The sequence below is a fragment of the Lithobates pipiens genome, unplaced genomic scaffold, assembly GCF_037356315.1.
Source record: "Lithobates pipiens isolate NorthernLeopardFrog02 unplaced genomic scaffold, aLitPip1_a1.2 Scaffold_13, whole genome shotgun sequence".
In the NCBI taxonomy this organism is placed as follows: domain Eukaryota; kingdom Metazoa; phylum Chordata; class Amphibia; order Anura; family Ranidae; genus Lithobates; species Lithobates pipiens.
In genome coordinates this window covers 270,023,930-270,043,497 of record NW_027507718.1, presented here as the reverse complement: position 1 = coordinate 270,043,497, position 19,568 = coordinate 270,023,930, and the positions used below count along the sequence as shown (strand labels likewise).

The 19,568-nt window shown below is 39.0% G+C and overlaps 1 protein-coding gene across 1 annotated transcript in view; it reads left to right on the top strand.

Annotated features, from left to right (window-relative positions):
- The first annotated feature begins 209 nt into the window (after positions 1–209).
- LOC143974848 (alcohol dehydrogenase 1-like) overlaps positions 210–19,568 on the top strand; it is a 37,844-nt gene continuing 18,485 nt past the window's right edge. The window contains exons 1-4 of the mRNA XM_077476606.1: positions 210–314; positions 12,370–12,471; positions 13,888–14,029; positions 16,081–16,168. Coding sequence (XP_077332732.1) covers positions 297–314; positions 12,370–12,471; positions 13,888–14,029; positions 16,081–16,168 — 350 coding nt within the window. The 5' untranslated portion in view covers positions 210–296. The remainder of the gene's footprint in view (positions 315–12,369; positions 12,472–13,887; positions 14,030–16,080; positions 16,169–19,568) is intronic.

The window sequence follows — 19,568 nt, the reverse complement described above, 5'->3', positions numbered from 1 at the left end:
TTTTGGTCCACATGGGGGGTGAAAGGAACATGGAAGGATGCCAGTTTGAGGAAGGAGACTTTTTTTTACACTGTATGCATATTTCTACATTTAACTTCCTAACCACAGCAGTTCCACTTTTATTGACAATGCCCTAAACATGTCAAGTTAAAAAGTCTCAAAACAGATAAAAATTAACTTGCATAGTCCAAAGTACTTTGCTTGAAGTAGTGCCATTGGATTTTATGTCTAGTGGGAGTTACTAGAGAAAAGAGCTAATAAACCGCACACAAGTGTGAGAAGATAGTATTATAACAATGAGTACTACAGGAAAGGTAAGAGTTTTCATGCTCATTACATAAGAACCTTAAAAATTAATCACTATTATCAAATTTTAATGTTGTAAAGAATATTGATAACTACAACACAGAATCAAAATCTTCACTTCTTGGTAAACATGGTTGAACATGTATTCCCCGTTATTCCAGTGTTTATTTTAAAGTATATGTAAACTCAAGGCTTTGCAACAACACACGAACGGATTTTCCATCGTAAAAATCTTGGATGGTTTTTCTGACGGAATTCCACTCAAGCTTGGCTTGCATACACACGGTCACAAAAAAGTTTGCTGAACTTTTGACCGTCAAGAATGCGGACAACACTACGACGAGCCAAGAAAATTAAGAAATACTGCTTCCGAGTATGCGCAAATTGTTTCCGAGCATGCGTAGGAATTTTGCACATCAGAATTGCTACAGATGGTCAGAATTTCCGATTGGAGCATACACACGGTCACATTTTCAGACCAAAAGCTCTCATCGGTCTTTTGCTGGCCCAATTTCCGATCGTGTGTACAGGGTTTATTTACAAAAGGCAAATCCACTTTGCACTACAAGTGCAGTGCAAATGCACTTGGAAGTGCACTTGCAGTGCACCTGGAAATGCAGTCACTGTAGATCTGAGGGGAATATCTGAAATGAGGGGAAACTCTGCTGATTTTATCATCCAATGTGCAAGCTAAAATGCTGTTTTTTATTTTCCTTGCATGTCCCCCTTATGCCATGTACACACGACCGGACTTTCTGGCAGAATAGGTCAGACGGAATCATTTCAACAGATATTCCGATCGTGTGTGGGATAGTCCGATAATTTTTCTTTTAAAAATTCTAACGGACATAGAAATAGAACATCTGTCCGCTGGACTCAATTCTTATCAGGAAAACCATTCATCTGTATGCTGGTATGATGGACCAAATACGACAAAAGGGCAACTATTGGCTACTGGCTATTGAACTTCCTTTTCTAGTCCCGTCGTACGTCATCATGTTCAAAATGAACGGACTTTCATTTGAATGTATAGGGGCAAGTTTGTTCGTTCAGAAGTCCATCTCTGTCTAAGGAGACCGACTCGATAGGGGGAAACTCACTACCTCACTACGTTAACTCTGACAGCTCCTGACAGCGGCGGTGAGTGGAGAGAAGACAGGCGGTCTTGCGACTGAATGTGAGGAGCATTGGGGCCATTCGGATCCCTTCGATTTACTCCGAGAACGCTCGAGAGGGTTAGGTAACCCCCGGGAGGCTCCGGAAAGCGTTCGGAAGATAACGAGAGACGAGTGGGGTAGAACGCATCAGGACCCCTCGGGACACTTCGGATTTCTCTGAGATACGCTCGGAAGGCTCCGGAAATCTCCGGAAAGGGACGAGAACGAATGATAAGGCATGGAATAGAGAACAGGCTTACTGTGGCAAAGGACTGAAAGGAATTCCTGTGAAGGCACATATAACCTACAATCTACAATTAAACTAGAAAGCGCATTGGAGTAATAGAGGAACAGAAGATTCGTGAGTACAATTAAAACTAAAAACTGTTTATATCTGTACCTATGCCCAGATGCCCAGCATAAGAAAAATCCCTGCAGAAGTAAAGGTGAAGAAGTGACTTGTCTTTTTTTTTCCCTTTTTTTTTTCACTGACCCATGGAATTTATGTACATGCTTAAAAAGTGATCAGTGAATGGAAGGAAAGGAGAGAGAGGGGCATTAAAAAGTACTGAAAAGACTGTTATATATTACATCTCTCTTAAAGTGACTATAGTGTAATTAAAAATGGTTGTGCTCAATTTTATATATTTACGAGAGGATCTGAAAAGTTAAGAAATATTGCATATGACTACGATTAAAGGATAAATAAAGGAAAGGGGAAAGAAAATAATTAAATAAACAAAATAAAATAAAAATATATATATATAATAAAAGAAAAATTATAAATATGGCGCCTAAAAAGGGAAATAAATTAGCTGGATCTGGTGGGAACAAAAAGGAGAAAAAGGATAGCAAAAGCAAAACAAATTCTAACTCTGAGGCTCAAGTCCAAACTACTGATATTAAAGAATTTTTCCAGCAACTGCAACCTCAAACATCGCAGATTATACATACAACACAGTCATCCCAGGAGGTAATGAACTCTGTAGAATCATCTTTGGTCTCAGGGGTTTCAGGAATGTCAGGAGAAGAAATGATAACACAGCCAAGAAATAGCTCCCCAATAGATATACTGGATATAGAAGTGGAAGAAAAAAAGGAGAAAGAGAAGGAAAGGTGGGATATTAAATCATATATAACCTCCCTACCCACAAGGACAGATATGGATCACTATATCCAAAGATTGGAGAATGTGTATAAAACTGAAATTCAAGAGATAAAGGCAATTACTTTAGAGACGAAAGAAAAATTAGAAAATGTGAATATAAAGATGGAAAGTTTGGAAAAGGATCTGATTCAAGTAAAGAAAAAAATGCAAGAACAGGAAACAGATTTAAAACATCTGGTTAACATTATGGACGAGCAAGAAAATAGGAGTAGAAGATGTAACATAAGAATAAGAGGACTAAAGGAAAGTGTGCCCTCAGAAAAACTCTTGGAAGTAGTTCAAAAATTTTTTATGGATATAATACAAGATCTATCAAAAACTGATATGATAATTGATAGGGTACACAGAATTATGGGCCCAAGAGGATCAGATGAAAATAAACCCAGGGATGTAATATGCAAACTCCATTATGTTCAAACGAAGGAGAGAATTATGGCGGCATTGCGAAAAAATAGTCATATAACATATGAAGGAACAAATCTGCTCTTCTTTCAAGATTTGTCTAAACTAACGCTAGATAAAAGAAGAGCTTTAAAGCCCCTCCTGGAACAATTAAGAAAAAAGAATATGCAATATAGATGGAGGTTTCCTTTTCAATTGCAGGTTCAGCATGGAGGTCAGACTGTCATTTTTAGGGACCTGAGTGATTTGAATGACTTTCAGAAGACCCTGCACCTCTCGGAAATAGAGATACCGGACTGGCCCAGGGATCTGGGGAGGAGGAGATAGGGGAGGCTGAGATGGAGGGCGAAGGGGAATGAGAGGGGGATGGGGAGTGGTGGGAGGGGGAGGTAAGGTGGATGGTAATGGTTATGGTATTAAAAGAAACACAGGATGAATAATATCACAAAATAGAATTGATGGTAATTTATAGTAGTTTAACAATATAAATGGAACAATAGGATGTGATGTATGATGTATGTATAAGTAATAACAGCACTATGTGCACTTTAAATATATACACAATGGGGATGATTTTGAGATAAGGGGAAAAAAAAAAAACGGATGGTAATGGGTACGGCACTAAAAGAAGCACAGGATGAATAATATCACAAAATAGAAATGATGGTAATTTATAGTAATTTAATAACACAAATAGAATAATAGGATGTGATGTATGACGTATTTATAAATAATAACAGCATTTTGTGCACTTTCAATATATACACAATGGGGATGATTTTGAGATGAGGGGAAAGGAAAGAAAAAAAAATGGAAAGAAATGGATGTGTGTATGTATGTATGTGTATGTATATATATATATATATATGTATGTATGTGTATGTATATATATATGTGTAAGAGAATTAAGAGTGTATAGATAGGGTAACTGTATATTAATTAACAATCACTTTTTATTTTCTGTTCTTTTTTTTTTTGCACTAATTTTTATATATAAAAGATATATATTCAAGGGGGACTCCCCCCCCCTCTTCCTTTTTCCCCTCCCCCCCCCTTTTTTTTTCTTTTTTTTTTTTTTCCTCTCTCCTCTTTCTGCTCTCTTCTTCCCTATGATCCCTGATATTTTTCCAGTAATGATAGAAGTATTAAGAACTAGGGACAGCCAAGAAAGAAAATAAATAGAGGATCAGTGGAGAAATGGAGTGAAGAAGGGGAAGAGATTATAAGTAGCTTGCATAGACCAAATGGTAGTATATCTGGATCAGTAGTCTTAAATACCCCCTCAATAGGGACCTCACCTTTGGTGAGATAGACTAATATAGTCAATATATAGGGATTAAGAGGTGTCATAGGGGGTGGGAATTGAAGTGGGGGAGATAAGTGGATGTGTATATGAGATAGGGATAGGGTGGGTGGGGTATGTAAGTTAAGGAATGAATGAGAGATAGGGGGTTTGTAATATCTAATATTTGTGTTGAAATAGACAGAGGTAACTCTAAGTGAGATTATTGTTTGTTGGAAATTTATTTATTTATTTATTTTTATTTTTTTATTTTTTCTATGGGTAGTGTCAAGCTCTGTTCTTTTAATGTAAGAGGTATTAATTCCCCTGCTAAAAGAAATCAAATTCTAAATTTCCTACATAAGCAGAAAATAGACATTGTGCTATTTCAGGAAACACATTTTCGCTCAGATCATATACCTAAAATCAATAATAGAAATTATAGTACATGGTTACATGACACATTTCCATATTCCAAATCAAAAGGGGTATCAATTGCGTTCCATAGGGATTTGCCGGTCCAAATACTACAAAAATACGAAGGCAAAGATGGGAGATCTTTAATAATAAAGTTTATGTTATATGGAAAAAAATTCACTATAGTTAATTTGTATCTTCCTAATTATGGACAAATAGAGAATGGTACGAAAGCCCTATCGGACGCAATGAAGAAGGCGGAAGGAGTGGTAATAGTGGGTGGCGATATAAATTTTGTAATGGATGTAAAGAAAGATACTACAAATATTCAATTACAAAAAAAAAATAATAATAATAACAATAGAATAAAGGAATTTAAGAATACACTGAAAAAATATCAATTAACAGATATATGGAGGGCTCAACACCAAAAGGAAAAAAAATACACGTACTATTCAAATATACATAATTCATATCATAGATTGGATTATTTCTTTATAAATAAAGAGGGTTTAATGATGAAACCAGTAACAGAAATAGGAGGATTCCTTTGGTCGGACCATGTCCCAATATATATGGAAATTTCAGTGATTGAAACGAAGAAAAGGAATGGGACATGGAGATTGAATGATAATCTAATTAAAGATAGAAAATGCGAGGCAGAAATACTACAAGTTATAAAAGAATTTTTGATAATTCATGAAAGGGATGAAACCTCACCTCCAACGCAATGGGAAACATTAAAATGTGTTATGAGGGGAATATTCATCAAGCACGGAGCAAGAATAAAAAAAGAAAAAACACAAAAAATATGTCAATTGGAAAGTGAGATCAAAGAATTAGAAGAACTGCATAAAGTAAGTAGGAAACCGTGTGATGGAGCTAGATTAAAGGAAAAACAATTGGAATTACAATCAGTGCTTGATGAAGATTCCCTTCGAATAAGAGATAAGGATAGAACGCAGTGGTACAAATTTGGTAATAAACCTGGGAAAATATTAGCCAGAACACTAAAAAAGCAACAACCCCCAAGTTATATAGAGAAAATTGTAAAACCAAATGGGGAAATTACATATGACCCAGAGGAAATATCTGAAACCTTCCATACATATTATTCTAAATTATACAATATAAAAGATGGTCAGGAACATCAGGAAGGAAAAGACAAAAGGGAGAATATACAAAAATATGTAAAGGAAATGGCTATATTTAACTGTTTAAAAGAAAAGATGGAGGGGTTGGAGGGAGAAATTACAACAGAAGAAATTCAACAGACTATTAAAGAACTTGTTCTGGGAAAAAGTCCAGGCCCAGATGGGTATACAGCTAGATTCTATAAGTCATTCAAGGATCAAATAATACCCATACTTAAGGAAACATTTAACTCTATATCCTTAGATCAGCCATTTGCGATACAAGGTACAGAAGCTCATATAGTATTAATATTAAAACCGGAAAAAGATCAATCACTATGTAAAAATTATAGACCCATATCGTTGACTAATTTAGATATAAGAATATTCTCAAAAATATTATCCAAAAGAATAATGGCCATTATCTCAAATAATATAAGCTTGGAACAAACGGGGTTTATGAAAGGGAGGGAGACAAGAGATAACATCATTAAAACATGCACGCTTATTGAATACACTCAGAGAACTGCCATCCCTACCTGCCTACTGGCTATAGACACTGAAAAAGCATTCGATAGGGTGGGATGGCAGTTCTTAGAGGAAGTATTGAAGCAAACAGCGATGGGACCTAAGATGTTAGGAAGGATCATGGCCCTATATAAGAACTCAAGGGCTAAAGTGAGAGCAAATGGGATATTATCAAAGTATATAAATATATCAAATGGAACCCGACAAGGGTGTCCTTTATCACCACTTTTATATATTATGATGATGGAACATCTCATGGAGGCTATAAGAATAAACAAAGATATTACGGGGATAAAGGTCAAAGGCAAAGAATATAAGATGGCTGCTTATGCAGATGATCTTCTATTATATATAACCAACCCTATAATTACTATACCAAATTTAATAAAAGAACTTGAGAGATTTGGTGAAATTAGTAATTTTAAAGTAAATTACGATAAATCTGAATTAATGAATATTACATTAGAAGAGAAAGTTCAAACTGTTGTACAAAAGAATTTTCCATTTAAATGGAAGCAAGATGCGATAAAATATTTGGGAGTATATATTCCAAGAGATTTAAAACTCTTGCAAGATATGAATTACAACTTGGCAGTTCAGAAGGTAAAGAAACTTCTAGGCAAATATGATAAAATAACCCACTCATGGTTTGGGAGAATAAATATTGTAAAGATGGAGATTTTGCCAATTATGCTGTATATCTTTCAAACGGTACCCATTATACCATCAAAAAAAATTATGAAAGATCTGAAAGAAATGGTAGAAGGCTTTGTATGGGCACATAAGACCCCTAGAGTAGGTAGGGAGGTATTAATTAGAACGAAAAATAATGGTGGATTAGCATTGCCTGACTTTTTTAAATATTCACAAGCTGCCTCTTTAATGAGAATAATCGATTGGCAGCATAATGAAAAAGACAAGCAATGGATAAAATTGGAGGAAGACATATTAGGGGCTAAAATAAAACACGAGCCATGGATAAAATCTAAGTCAAGACCAGAGAGGAAGGAAATGCCTATCTTTGTAAAAACAACTTTAAAAATCTGGGATGATATGATAAAGAAAAAGCATCTATCATCCTCAATAGGCCCTATGACCCCTTTATTTGGTAATCCCGAATTTAGTCCAGCTGTAAAGGATAATACATTTTTGAAATGGAATATGGAAGAACATGAGCGGATAATACAAATCCTAAATGATGGAAATATTCCAACGTTTCAGGAATTGGGGCAAGAGTATAAAAATAAATGGTTTCAGTACTTACAGCTGAGGGCATTTATTGACCCAATAAAGATAATGATTAATAGACCACCAACCATATTTGAACAAATAGCAATGAATAAGGATAAAGCAAATAAGAAACTAGCTAAGATATATAACCTATTACTTCCTGGTGGGGATATTAAAAAAATAGCAGGAATAAAAAAATGGGAGGAAGAAATAGGGCAGGAGTTGACAGAGAAAGAATGGGGAGAGGTATTTGAAGGAATATATAAAACACCCTTAGCTATTAAATATCAAGAAAAAAATTATAAAATTCTATTAAGATGGTATAGAAGCTCAGTGATTATGAATAAAATAAATAAACGGAACTCTGAATTATGTTGGAGATGTAAGAAGGAGAAGGGTACTTTAGAACATATTTGGTACAGTTGCTGGAAGATAAAAATATTTTGGGGTAAGATAATAAAAATATATCAGGAACTGACAGGTATAAGAATAAATCTTGATATAAAGACAATATTATTCTCCCATACATCTGGAAAACTAAAACGAAAAGAGATGGAATTTTTGTACCAAATAACTACAATAGCCAAAACCGTAATAGCACGGAAATGGAAAAAGGAAGTAGCTCCAACAATAGTAGAGTGGAATTATGAGATGAGCGAGGTGTGCTTCATGGAGAAACAGATTAGACAAGAGGGATATGTAGAAAAACCGATGTCGGACTATTGGAAGAAATGGGAGGAATTGAGTACCTCAGGAAAAGTGTGGGAATTTATGTAAGGGAGGGGGATTGAATGGAATAGTATTGATAATTTTTTTTTTTTTTTTTTTTTTTTTGTGTATGGGGAATGTTTTATAATGATGTGAAAATTGAATGGAAAATTTTGAATGTATGTTTTATAATATAAATAAATAAAGAGAAATTTGAAACAGAAGTCCATCGTAACTCAGTCGAAAGTCCGTCTGACCTTTTCTGCCGGAAAGTCCGGTCGTATGTACGTGGCATAAGATCTACAGCGACTGAACTTCCAAGTGCACTGCAAGTGGATTTGCCTTTCGTAAAATAACCCCCTAAGTTTTTTGGTTCTGAGTCCAGTTGGGTAATCTTTTATTTAGGGAAATAACTTAATAATAATAGATAATTGCCACAGGTGTCCCTATTGGAAGATTTCCCTCACTTCCTGTTCTGGTGGCAACTGTAAAATGTAGGATTTCTCATAACTTTCACCTTGATAATGGACACTAGGAAAAACAAACAGACTGATTCTCCCAGAGGTAACACATACAATGCAACCTGCCCACCAACCGTCTCATTTGTGACATGCTCACCAGGTGGAACTCAACATTGGCAATGCTGCAGCTGCTGCACACACAGCAGAGGGTCATCAATGAGTACCTGTGCGAGTATGGCACCAGGACAGGGTCAAGGGTGCTTGGCTTCTTTTCACCACGCCAGTGGCTACTGATCAAGGATGCATGCACTGTCCTGCCACCATTTGAGGAGGCCACAAGGATGGTGAGCAGTAGAGATGAGCCGAACACCCCCCGGTTCGGTTCACACCAGAACATGCAAACAGACAAATAGTTAATGCGAACACCGTTAAAGTCTATAGGACATGAACGTGAAGAATCAAAAGTGCTAGTTTTAAAGGCTTATATGCAAGTTATTGACATAAAAAGTGTTTGGGGACCCGAGTCCTACCCCAGGGGACATGTATCAATGCAAAAAAAGTTTTTAAAACAGCTGTTTTTTCAAGAGAAGAGATTTTAAGAATGCTTAAAGTGAAACAATAAAAAGGGAGTCCCCTTAGTATGCCTGTAAAGTAGCGCATTTCCCCCATGTTTATAACAGTACTGCAGCAAAATTAAATTTCTAAAGGAAAAAAAAATAATTTAAAATTGCTCACGGCTGTAATGTATTGTCAGATCCCAGCAATATACATAAAAAAAATCATTGAAATTGGGTCTGGTATGGATATTAAGGGGAAGTCTATGCCAAAATGAAAAATAAATGGCCTGGGGTCCCCCACAAAATCCATATCAGACCCTTATCTGAGCATGCAACCTGGCAGGCTGCAGGAAAAGGGGCAGACGAGAGAGTACCCTCCCTCCTGAAATGTACCAGGCCACATGCCCGCAACACGTGGAGGGTGCTTTGGGGTCCCCCCCAAAGCACCTTGTTCCCACGTTGACGGCGACAAGGGCCTCATCCCCACAAACCTTGCCTTGTGGATGTTGGGGTCTGCGGGCAGGGGGCTAATCGGAATCTGGAAGCCCTCTTTAACAAGGGGGCCCCCAGATCCCACCCCCCCATGGGAATAAGTATGGGGTAAATTGTACCCCTACCCATTCACCAAAAAAGTGTCAAAAAAGTAAGAATGACAACAGACAGTTTTTGACAATTCCTTTATTAAGGAAAAAAAAAGTGTCCTGCGATGTAAATCCATCTTCAGTCATGGCGCAGACGGTCCGGAGAATGTGCTTTGGGGGAGACCCCAAAGCTCCCGCCCCATGTTGAGGGCAAACGGCTTGGTATGGTTCAGAAGGAGGGGCACTCGCTTGTCCCCCCCTTCCTGGCCTGCCATGGCTGCTTGCTCGGATAAGGGGATGGTATGGAATTTGGGGGTGAACCCCACGCCATTTTTTTTATTTGCTGTGGAGTTCCCCTTAAAATCTATACCAGACCCAAAGGGCCTGGTATGGACGGGGCCAAGGTATCCTCACATTTTTTTCATTGATTTTTCATCTATATTGCAGGGAGCAGACAATACATCACAACCACGAGCAATTTTAAATGACCTTTTTTTCTTTAGAAATGTAATTTTGCTGTGGCACAGTAAAACACATGAGAAAGATGAGCCACTTTACAGGCAGACTAAGGGGACCCCCCAGGCACAGTATTTAAAGGCATATTTCATTTTTATTGTTTCACTTTAAGCATTATTAAAATCACTGCTTCCTGAAAAAACTGCCATTTTAAAAACTTTTTTTGCATTGATAACTGTCCCCTGGGGGCAGTACCCGGGTCCCCAAACACTTTTTGGCAATAACATGCATATACGCCTTTAAGATGAACACTTTAAGATGAAAGTCCCATAGACTTTAACAGTGTTCGCATGTTCGCACAAATTGTTTGTCTGTTCGCATGTTCTGGTGTGAACCGAACCAGGGGGGTGTTTAGCTCATCCCTATACACAAGTCAAAAAGGTGCCATTCATTTAGTACCCAGGTTAATTAGGGCTCCTGCCACTTACCTTTTTGGGACTCTGGTTCTTGGATCCAGCAGACATTTAATTATTATGCCCTGTAAACACGGTCAGATGCTCCGACGACAAAATCCGTCAGATTTTTTCTGACAGATTTTGGCCCAAACTTGTCTTGTATACACATGGTCGCACAAAGTTGTCGGAAAATCCAATCGTTCAGAATGAGGTGACGTAAAACACGTACGACGGGACTATAAAGAGGCCAGGAACCAATAGCTTTCAATCTCGTAATTTATTCTAAGCATGCATGGCACTTTGTGCGTCGGAATTGAATACACACAATCGGAATTTAAGAGATTGGATTTTGTTGTGGGAAAATTTTAGATTCAGATCTCAAACTTTGTTGGAAATTCCGATGGAAAAAGTCAGATGGAGCCCACACACAATCAGAATTTCCGATTGTCCGAATGGAAACACTTTCCATCAGAAAGTCCGACTGTGTGTACAGGGTATTAGGCTGAACATGAAACTTTCCACACATTACACAGCTCAGATTTTAGGAACCTTTAGGTCAGGGATATGCAATTAGCGGACCTCCAGCTGTTGCAGAACTACAAGTCCCATGAGGCGTAGCAAGACTCTGACAGCCACAAGCATGACATCCAGAAGCAGAGGCATGATGGGACTTGTAGTTTAGCAAAATCTGGAGGTCCGCTAATTGCATATCCCTGCTTTAGGTGCAATGCTGAATGACAAGGCAGCAGACCAATCAGTTTCCAGGCAGTTGGGAGGTGAGACTATGCAGATAGCAGTTTTTGGAGCTGTGTGCAAGTAAGTCTCGCCAAGTGTGGTGGCAGGAGAGTCTGCAGGGGGACGCGGTTCTCCACACTGATACAATATGACCCAGACATGAGGAGGGATATTATGTGACCAGAACCACCATTAAAAATCATGGAGCCCCCCATACACCCTACCTGTCAGGCCTATGCCTACCTGCTGACTCAATTTGGCACGATGTCTCCTATCAATGGCACTATTAGACTATATTTTGCAGCAGTAAAAGTAAGGTACCGAGAAATATTCTGAGTGAAGGAGAGAGTAGAATGAAGCTTATCACTGATTGGCTTCATCATTGTTCTGCAACCCCCTTTACTCTTGTACTGTTTTGTTTAAGGGCAGTAGAGAAAATTTGGGTCACCAGTCTCTCTCTTCTGTCTGGTAGAACTGCACTTATCCAAAGACTGTATACTGTAGACAGAAATAGACGTTCTTTTTCATTGTATAACAGCTCACATTTCAATGTTATATACTTCAATAAGGTACTGCAAAGAGCAATGGATGTGTGGAACATGCAATTTTCCTGGAAAACCAATTAGAAATAACCTCTTTATTAGAATACATTGACGTGAAATCTGATTGTGTGTTCTAGTTTACAGCACTGCCATAAGATTGCAACTTTTGCCACAAGCCCACAAATGTCTGATAGTACTATAACACAGTATCTGTACTCTTCTTCTTAGCTGCACTTTTATTTTGTATACAGGTTATAAAATGCAAAGCTGCTGTGGCCTGGGCCGCAAATCTGCCACTGGTGATTGAGGATATTGAAGTACAACCACCAAAAGCAGATGAAGTTCGTATTAAGGTGAAACTTTTTTTTTAAATCTGTTGTTTTCCAACTATATACAAATCTTTACATGTACTGTGGAAGACCACATAAAACAAAAATCTGTACTAATATTTGGATTTTGGAGTGTTCAAAGTCAACTCAAGGCTATGAAAAAAAAAGATATATACAGTATATATAAGTTTAAAAAAAATGTACCGTATATAATTTTTTCAAAGCAACTATGCAAGTCAAGCATTACTCAATATACACTGGTGTTTTTGAACAAGAGGTAAAAAAATACAGGCAAACATGTAAAAGGATGAGTAAAAGCTCCACCTTCTGGCTGAAAGAATTCAAGGACTGTTGCCCTTCTTCCACTGTTTTCCTATGCACTCCTTGTCCATCACTCACCTCTGCACCCTCTGCACCCTCTGCACCCTTTGTACACTGTTCACTTCCGCACTCCTGCATCCCTTCTCCACCAATTAGCTATGCGACCCTTGTAGCACTTGTCCATTTTTCATCTCTGCACTCTTTGTACCCCACTCACCTCTGCACCCCCTAAATTATAGCTCATCTCTTGTCCACTGCTGTGTCTTTCATCCAAAGCTCATTCCTGCACCTCTTGTCCATTGTTCAACTCTGCCCCACTTTCTTCCCTCTGCGCCACTATTCCACCACTGCTCACCAATGCAACCCCTCCACCCCTCTTCCACCATTCAGTTTGGCAATCCCTGTAACCCTTGCCCATTGTTCACCTCTGAACCCTTTGATTCCCACTCACTCCTGCATCCCTTGTCAACTACTAACCTCTGTACCTCTAATTCAATGCTAATCTCCACACTCCTTGTCCATCTCTTTTTTCCTCTGCACCCCACCACCACTGCTCACCTCAATGCCCCCTGCCCTACTCCTTCACCAATGAACCCATCTGCACTGCACCTATGAGCTCACCTGCACTCCTGCAGCTCCCTTCCTCTCAGCACCCAGGACACTAAACTTTCCTGACTCCCAGCAACCTGACAATGCACCACTTGCTACCAAACACCCCTAAGACTGTTTCCTCTGCTGTCACATCCTTCACAGCCCCCAGCACCATGCCAGATGCAAGCATGCTGTGCATGCCACTGCATTGCCTGTACTCTCTAGCTCCGCCTACAGAGTTGACGAGTAAAAGCAGGCAGCAACAGCCTCCCCATTTAAGACACAAGGCAAGAGATGTAGTACATGTGCCCAGTGTGGCGACCTATCCAAAGTCGGTCTGCAAGCCATATTCTCTAAAGGATTAAATATGTTATTTTCAAACGCCAGTGTAAAGGAAAAGTAATGTTGAATAAAAGCACATGTGAATTTAAGCAATAATCTTTTGTGAATACATTTTTAACAGTCTTTCTGTATAGTTGGCATTAAACAGCTTTAGGATAAAATGGGTGTTCTTTTTAAAATCTTTAGATGGTGAGCACAGGAATATGTCGGTCAGATGATCACGCAATCCATGGTACTTTAAAAGGGATAGAGTTTCCGGCTATCCTTGGTCATGAGGGAGCTGGAATAATTGAAAGTGTTGGAAAAGGTGTAACCAATTTAAAACCAGGTATTTTAATTTTAACAACCTATTTTTTGAAAGCTGTTTAAAACATCCAAAAGAACATGTGTTAGGAAAGTGAAAAGACCAAAAAGGATGCAAAAAGTGCAACTAATTAAAGTGCATCTGTTACTATTTCTTTGTTACTATTCCCCTTTTTTTAATCCAGACCTAATAAACCATTCTTGGACTTTCACTGACAACATGAGCTTCATTCATTTATTTTATGCTAGCTATTCAACTAAGCAATTACACACAGTACCCATTGTCTTGTAGATTTGTATATACGGAATGTAGATGTTAATCTAGATCGTTCGTACTGGAAAGTGAGTAGTGCCTGTTATTTTGGGAAGACTCCTCCTAGGTCCACACATCATATGGTCAGTAGTGCAGATCAAAATATTAGGGCCCTCTTTAAACTTTGCTGTTCCTCTACCATTGTTCACCCTTATTACCGTTGTAGGCACATAAAAAGAGTAGGGTGCAGTGAGCCTTGTGTTATGAGTGCTTTCTGCACCCTCAGCATTTGGTTCCTCCCAATTCCACCTGTGTGGTGACATCACCCTCCCCCCAGTGCAGCCTATAGCTACAGATCTCCAGAATCTTTGGAAAATGCAGATTCTCTCCCAGATAGTGACTTATTATTTAAACTGCTGGCAGACTCCATAGAAGACTTTTAAAAATTGATGTCTTCCAAGTTTCCCAGGTGAACTGATAGCTATGGTATAGATGAAAACACTTATGGTATATCTAGAAATCAGCTAATCTGGCTGACTTTCCCTTGTTATAGAAAGTATATGAGCTCAGTTTTATTGGAAACCCCTCTCCAGGATAAATTGTTAAGGATAGATTTGAATAAAAATCACAAACCAAAGATTCTCCATTTGATCAATTTAGTGAGCTCTTGATCCAGTTTTATTCTTCCAAGACAATTGACTGTACAGCAGAATTGTTTCCACTGCTTCTGATTGATCAAACACATATTTGAATGTGTCTGATAAGTGGTCATAACTGAGATCAATTAAATGAAAATGTTGCACTTATTTCAATATACTGAATATTGCATTGTATGATATTTGTATTGATGATGATAAACCACTTTGCGCATCGAATCTAATTTGATACAGGCATGGCCACCTTAGGGCACCATGTGCCCCTTTGACTGGTAGTCTCAGGAGATTTGTAATGGAATTTGATGATTTCACTACTGTGCTGCTCATGTATTTTCTTTCTGGAGATAAAGCAGCACCTGATGATCTGCAGACAAGGATCTACCTGCTTCTACTTTAGTCATTTAGTAGATCTGTGCTTTATGAACCTCCCGTATTGCTGCTTATTCCTACATCAGTCATTGTGTAGATGACCAGTAATGAGGGGAGGGAGGGGATGAGAAACTCCTGCCTCCACAAATAGACACAGTGCAGAACAAGTCATTATAAGTCAGTAATGGGGTAACAACCATTTAATTTCCTCTTCAAATGTACTGTAGTTTAATATGTTATAATACTTTGCAATTTGCACCCTTATTCACCCTTAAGGCCGCGTACACACGCGGGGACTGTTCGCCCAACTTTGTCCGCTGAACAGTGTTTCGGCGGACAGTCCGCCCGTGTGTGGGCTTTCAGCGGACAGTTTCAGCGAACAGTCTGCTGAACAAAGTTTTTCGTAAATTCCGAAAAACTGTCCGCTGAAACTTGGTTTCAGCGAACAGTCCCCTCGTGTGTAGGCTTGTTCGTCAAACTAAGTTCCGCGCATGCTCAGAAAGGATTTACACGCCGAAAGTTGTAATGCAGTGTATAGGACGTCGTATTTTCCGTCCCGTCGTACGTGCCGTTCACGTCATCGCGCACGGTTTCAGCAAACTGTTCGTTCGTCGTGTGTGGGCAAGTCCGTCCATGCTAATTTTGAGCGGACTGTTCGCTGAAACTGTTTGACGGACAAAGTTGAGCGAACAGTCCCCGCGTGTGTACGCGGCCTTAGAATAGTATCTTTAAATAAATTATACACTGAATTGCCAACTAAAATAATATATTCACATCATTTTTTTTCCTTATTTTTAGGAGACAAAGTTATTCCACTTTGGCTTCCTCAGTGTAGAAAGTGCACAAGTTGTCTAAACCCAAACAGCAACATTTGTACTAAAGCAACGTAAGTATTAGTAAGCAAGTTTGTTTTTGGTAGAAGAGAAGCTGTATGCTTTGTCTGCCTAAATATTTGTTTCTATTATCAACAGCAGTTTTTTCATTAATATTGCCGCTGGTGAATACTCATGCCCCGTACACACGGTCGGATTTTCCGACGGAAAATGTTCGATGGGAGCTTTTTGTCAGAAATTCCGACCGTGTGTAGGCTCCATCAGACATTTTCCATCTGAATTTCCGTCACACAAACTTTGAGAGCTGTTTCTCAAATTTTCCGACAACAAAATCGTAAATTCTGATCGTGTGCACACAATTCCAATGCACAAAGTTCCACGCATGCTCGGAATCTAGCAGAAGAGCTGCACTGGCTATTGAACTTAAATTTTCTTGGCTTCTCGTACGTGTTGCACATCACCGCGTTCTTGACGTTCAGAATTTCCGACAAGATTTGTGTGACCGTGTGTGAACAATACAAGTTTGAGTCAACATCCATCTGAAAAAATCCATGGATTTTGTTGTCGGAATGTCCTATCGTGTGTACGGGGCATTAGGTTGTGTTTGTTCTTTTCATCTGTAAGATGCTGAACAGAGGATATTAACATGAAAAACACTAAAAATACATGTAGTAGGTTGAGAATAGCTGGTCTTTCTTTTTGAAAAATCATCCCCTGTATGGGAAGTCTTATTTCTTTGGACTTCTATGTACAAATATAGCATATACCAACATAATTTTATGAATCCACAAGCAACTATCTACCACTCGAAAAAGGCTTATATTAACATTGGTCTCCCTCATTTTTTGAAAATGCTTCTTACAGTCAAATCGATGTAGCTTTGGAGACAAAATGCAAGAAAATCAGTCTCCCGGTGTTAATAATAACTAGTAAAAGCAGCCATGATGATGATATAGAATACCAGCACAGCCGAGTAGTAAATAGAAAAAAACGAAGGGAAAAAACCCCACAAGATTGACCCCAGCTAGATTAGTTAAGGGGTGCATTAGCAATAAGGGCAAAAGGGCAAGCTGTTGTGGGTCCATCAATCAAGGACCAGAGCCTCACTGAGAGGTGCATGTTCTCAAGCTAGAAAGTAAAAAGAAATGTCTTCTGCTCAGATCAGATTCAGGTACAAAAGGATATTATTTTTAATCCATGGGTAAAGAATAAGATGTTGTTTACATCAGGTGCGGTACGGGAACACATGGAAAATCCCACTCTGCACAAAAAACACGCTGCCCCTTTTCAGACTTGCGCAGGTATCATTAATATTTAAAGCAGAGGTAAACCCATCCATTAACAGTTTCAAAAAACAGTTACATTTCCGGCACATCCCGGAAATGTAACACTACCATTGGATGTGCTCTCAACCAAACTGTCAAGGCATCCAATAGCTGGTGTCATAACTGATCGCATGTGCAGCATCATGGCAGTTAAAAACAGAGGCCAAATGGTGGTCAAAGGATGATATGTAATCTGGTGAATATCAAGGGAGATAGCAAATATAAACAAATGTGGCTTCCTTTTCTAGATACTTAGGATATTATATATGCACATGTATGCTTTGTGACCTTACAATGTTAAAATCAATGGTTCCCTATAAGAGCAGTAATAACTGGTCCGACTTGTGTCAGTCCAACTAGTAAAAAGGTTCCTGCACTACTTTGGTCCGGCTTCTGTCTGATTTCAACCCATTGATTTTAATTGAAGTTGAGTGAGCATCTTAACTGATCCGACTTGTGACATGCGTGCTCAGGGGAATGTTAACAATGCAAAATGTATTGAAGAAAAAAACAGTGTGGATGTGCCTCCCCCAAGACCATACCAAACCCTTCAGTCTTTCACCCCTCCCAAAAAAAAAACTGTGTAGCGTAACAATGAGGCAGTCCCTTACTAAAAATGAATAATGTCCCCCGATGTAGATCCAAAGTCAATCACAATGTCTTTCTCTGCCCCGATAAAAAAAAAAAAATCTCCTCCACTGACACTGGCTCCCATAATTCTGTCAGCTTCCATGTCTGACAGTTCTTATATAGCTATGGGGTGTGGCCATGCAGTGACATAACCCAGAGACCTCACCCCCTTGTGATGTCATTAGCACAGTGACAGTGAACATTTTTTAGCACTGATCACTGTATTAGTGTCACTGGTCCTCAAAAAGTGTCAAAAGTGTCAGTTGGTGTCCAAATGTCCACTGCAATATCGAAGTTCTCCTATAAGTCCCTGATTACTAGTAAAATAAGTAAATAAAAACATCCCACAGTTTGCAAATGCTATAACTTTTGTGCAAACCAATCAATATATGCTTATTGGGATTTAACCACTTCCCTACCCACCCATAGTCATATGACGCCCACAGATAGGATCTCCCATCCTGTGCAGGCGTCATATGACGTCCTCCCATTCCTGCCCGCCTAGGGGGCGCATGCGGCCATGGACGTTCCAGGTCAAAAATGTTATAGTGGCCATGTGTCATTAGGACAAATATTACCCATTAGGATTATTATAATGGTCCCCAGAGCAGGACCACTCTCACAATTCTTAGAGATGAATAGACTGGAGCAATATACTAACAAACTCTGCCATGTATGCCTTTGATTCATGTAACTTGTCATCTTACAAACTGTTAACTGTACCTTTTAACTTCCCCTCCCCACCCACCCAGCCCTCAGCTTCCCCAACTGTGCTGGAGCATTCATCCCATAACTGTTACGAACTGGTATAGACATCTTAACAACTCTCAGCGTAGGCTATCATGCATCAACTTCTCGATCACCCACGCCAGACTTCCAAGCCATATGGGTGATAGTCACTAAGTCTAGCCATCCGGGGGGCGAACCTTCGCTGTGCGTGGACTCAGTTGTGGAGCCAGTGGTCTATGTAGCCTAAAGTGTTCATAGTCCCACTCTCGGAAACTGATGAAAATATAGTGGAGGGGAAGGATACTTACAGCTATCTTTTGAGGAGCCAAGTCCCCCCTCCCAAAACAGCCATTTAGGAACAACATTAATAAAGAAAGTTTTGTGAAAAAGAGGGCCCTCTTATGTGCCTGTGCAGTCTCTTTCATAGCAGTTAGGGTAACCAACCATATTGTAACCATATTGTAAGTCAGAGTTATTGTTGCCTCCGGGCATTAACCATGGTGATCATCTTGCTGGAAAAAATGTAAACAGTGGCAATGCCAACTTAAATCCAGTGAGGTAGAGGTGGGGGGTGTGATGTTCTTATCCTATACCACACAGAGTCTTTGCAGTCAAGGTATCACCGCACCCCTTATATGATCTGCTACCAATATTGGACTAAAGTTAAATGTCAAATATTGTGGCATAAAGGTGAGACAGTTATCCATGTAGGCACAGTGTTTAAAGCAGCTTACCCTTAGAGCAAAATAGATATTATTCTTCTTTAGGC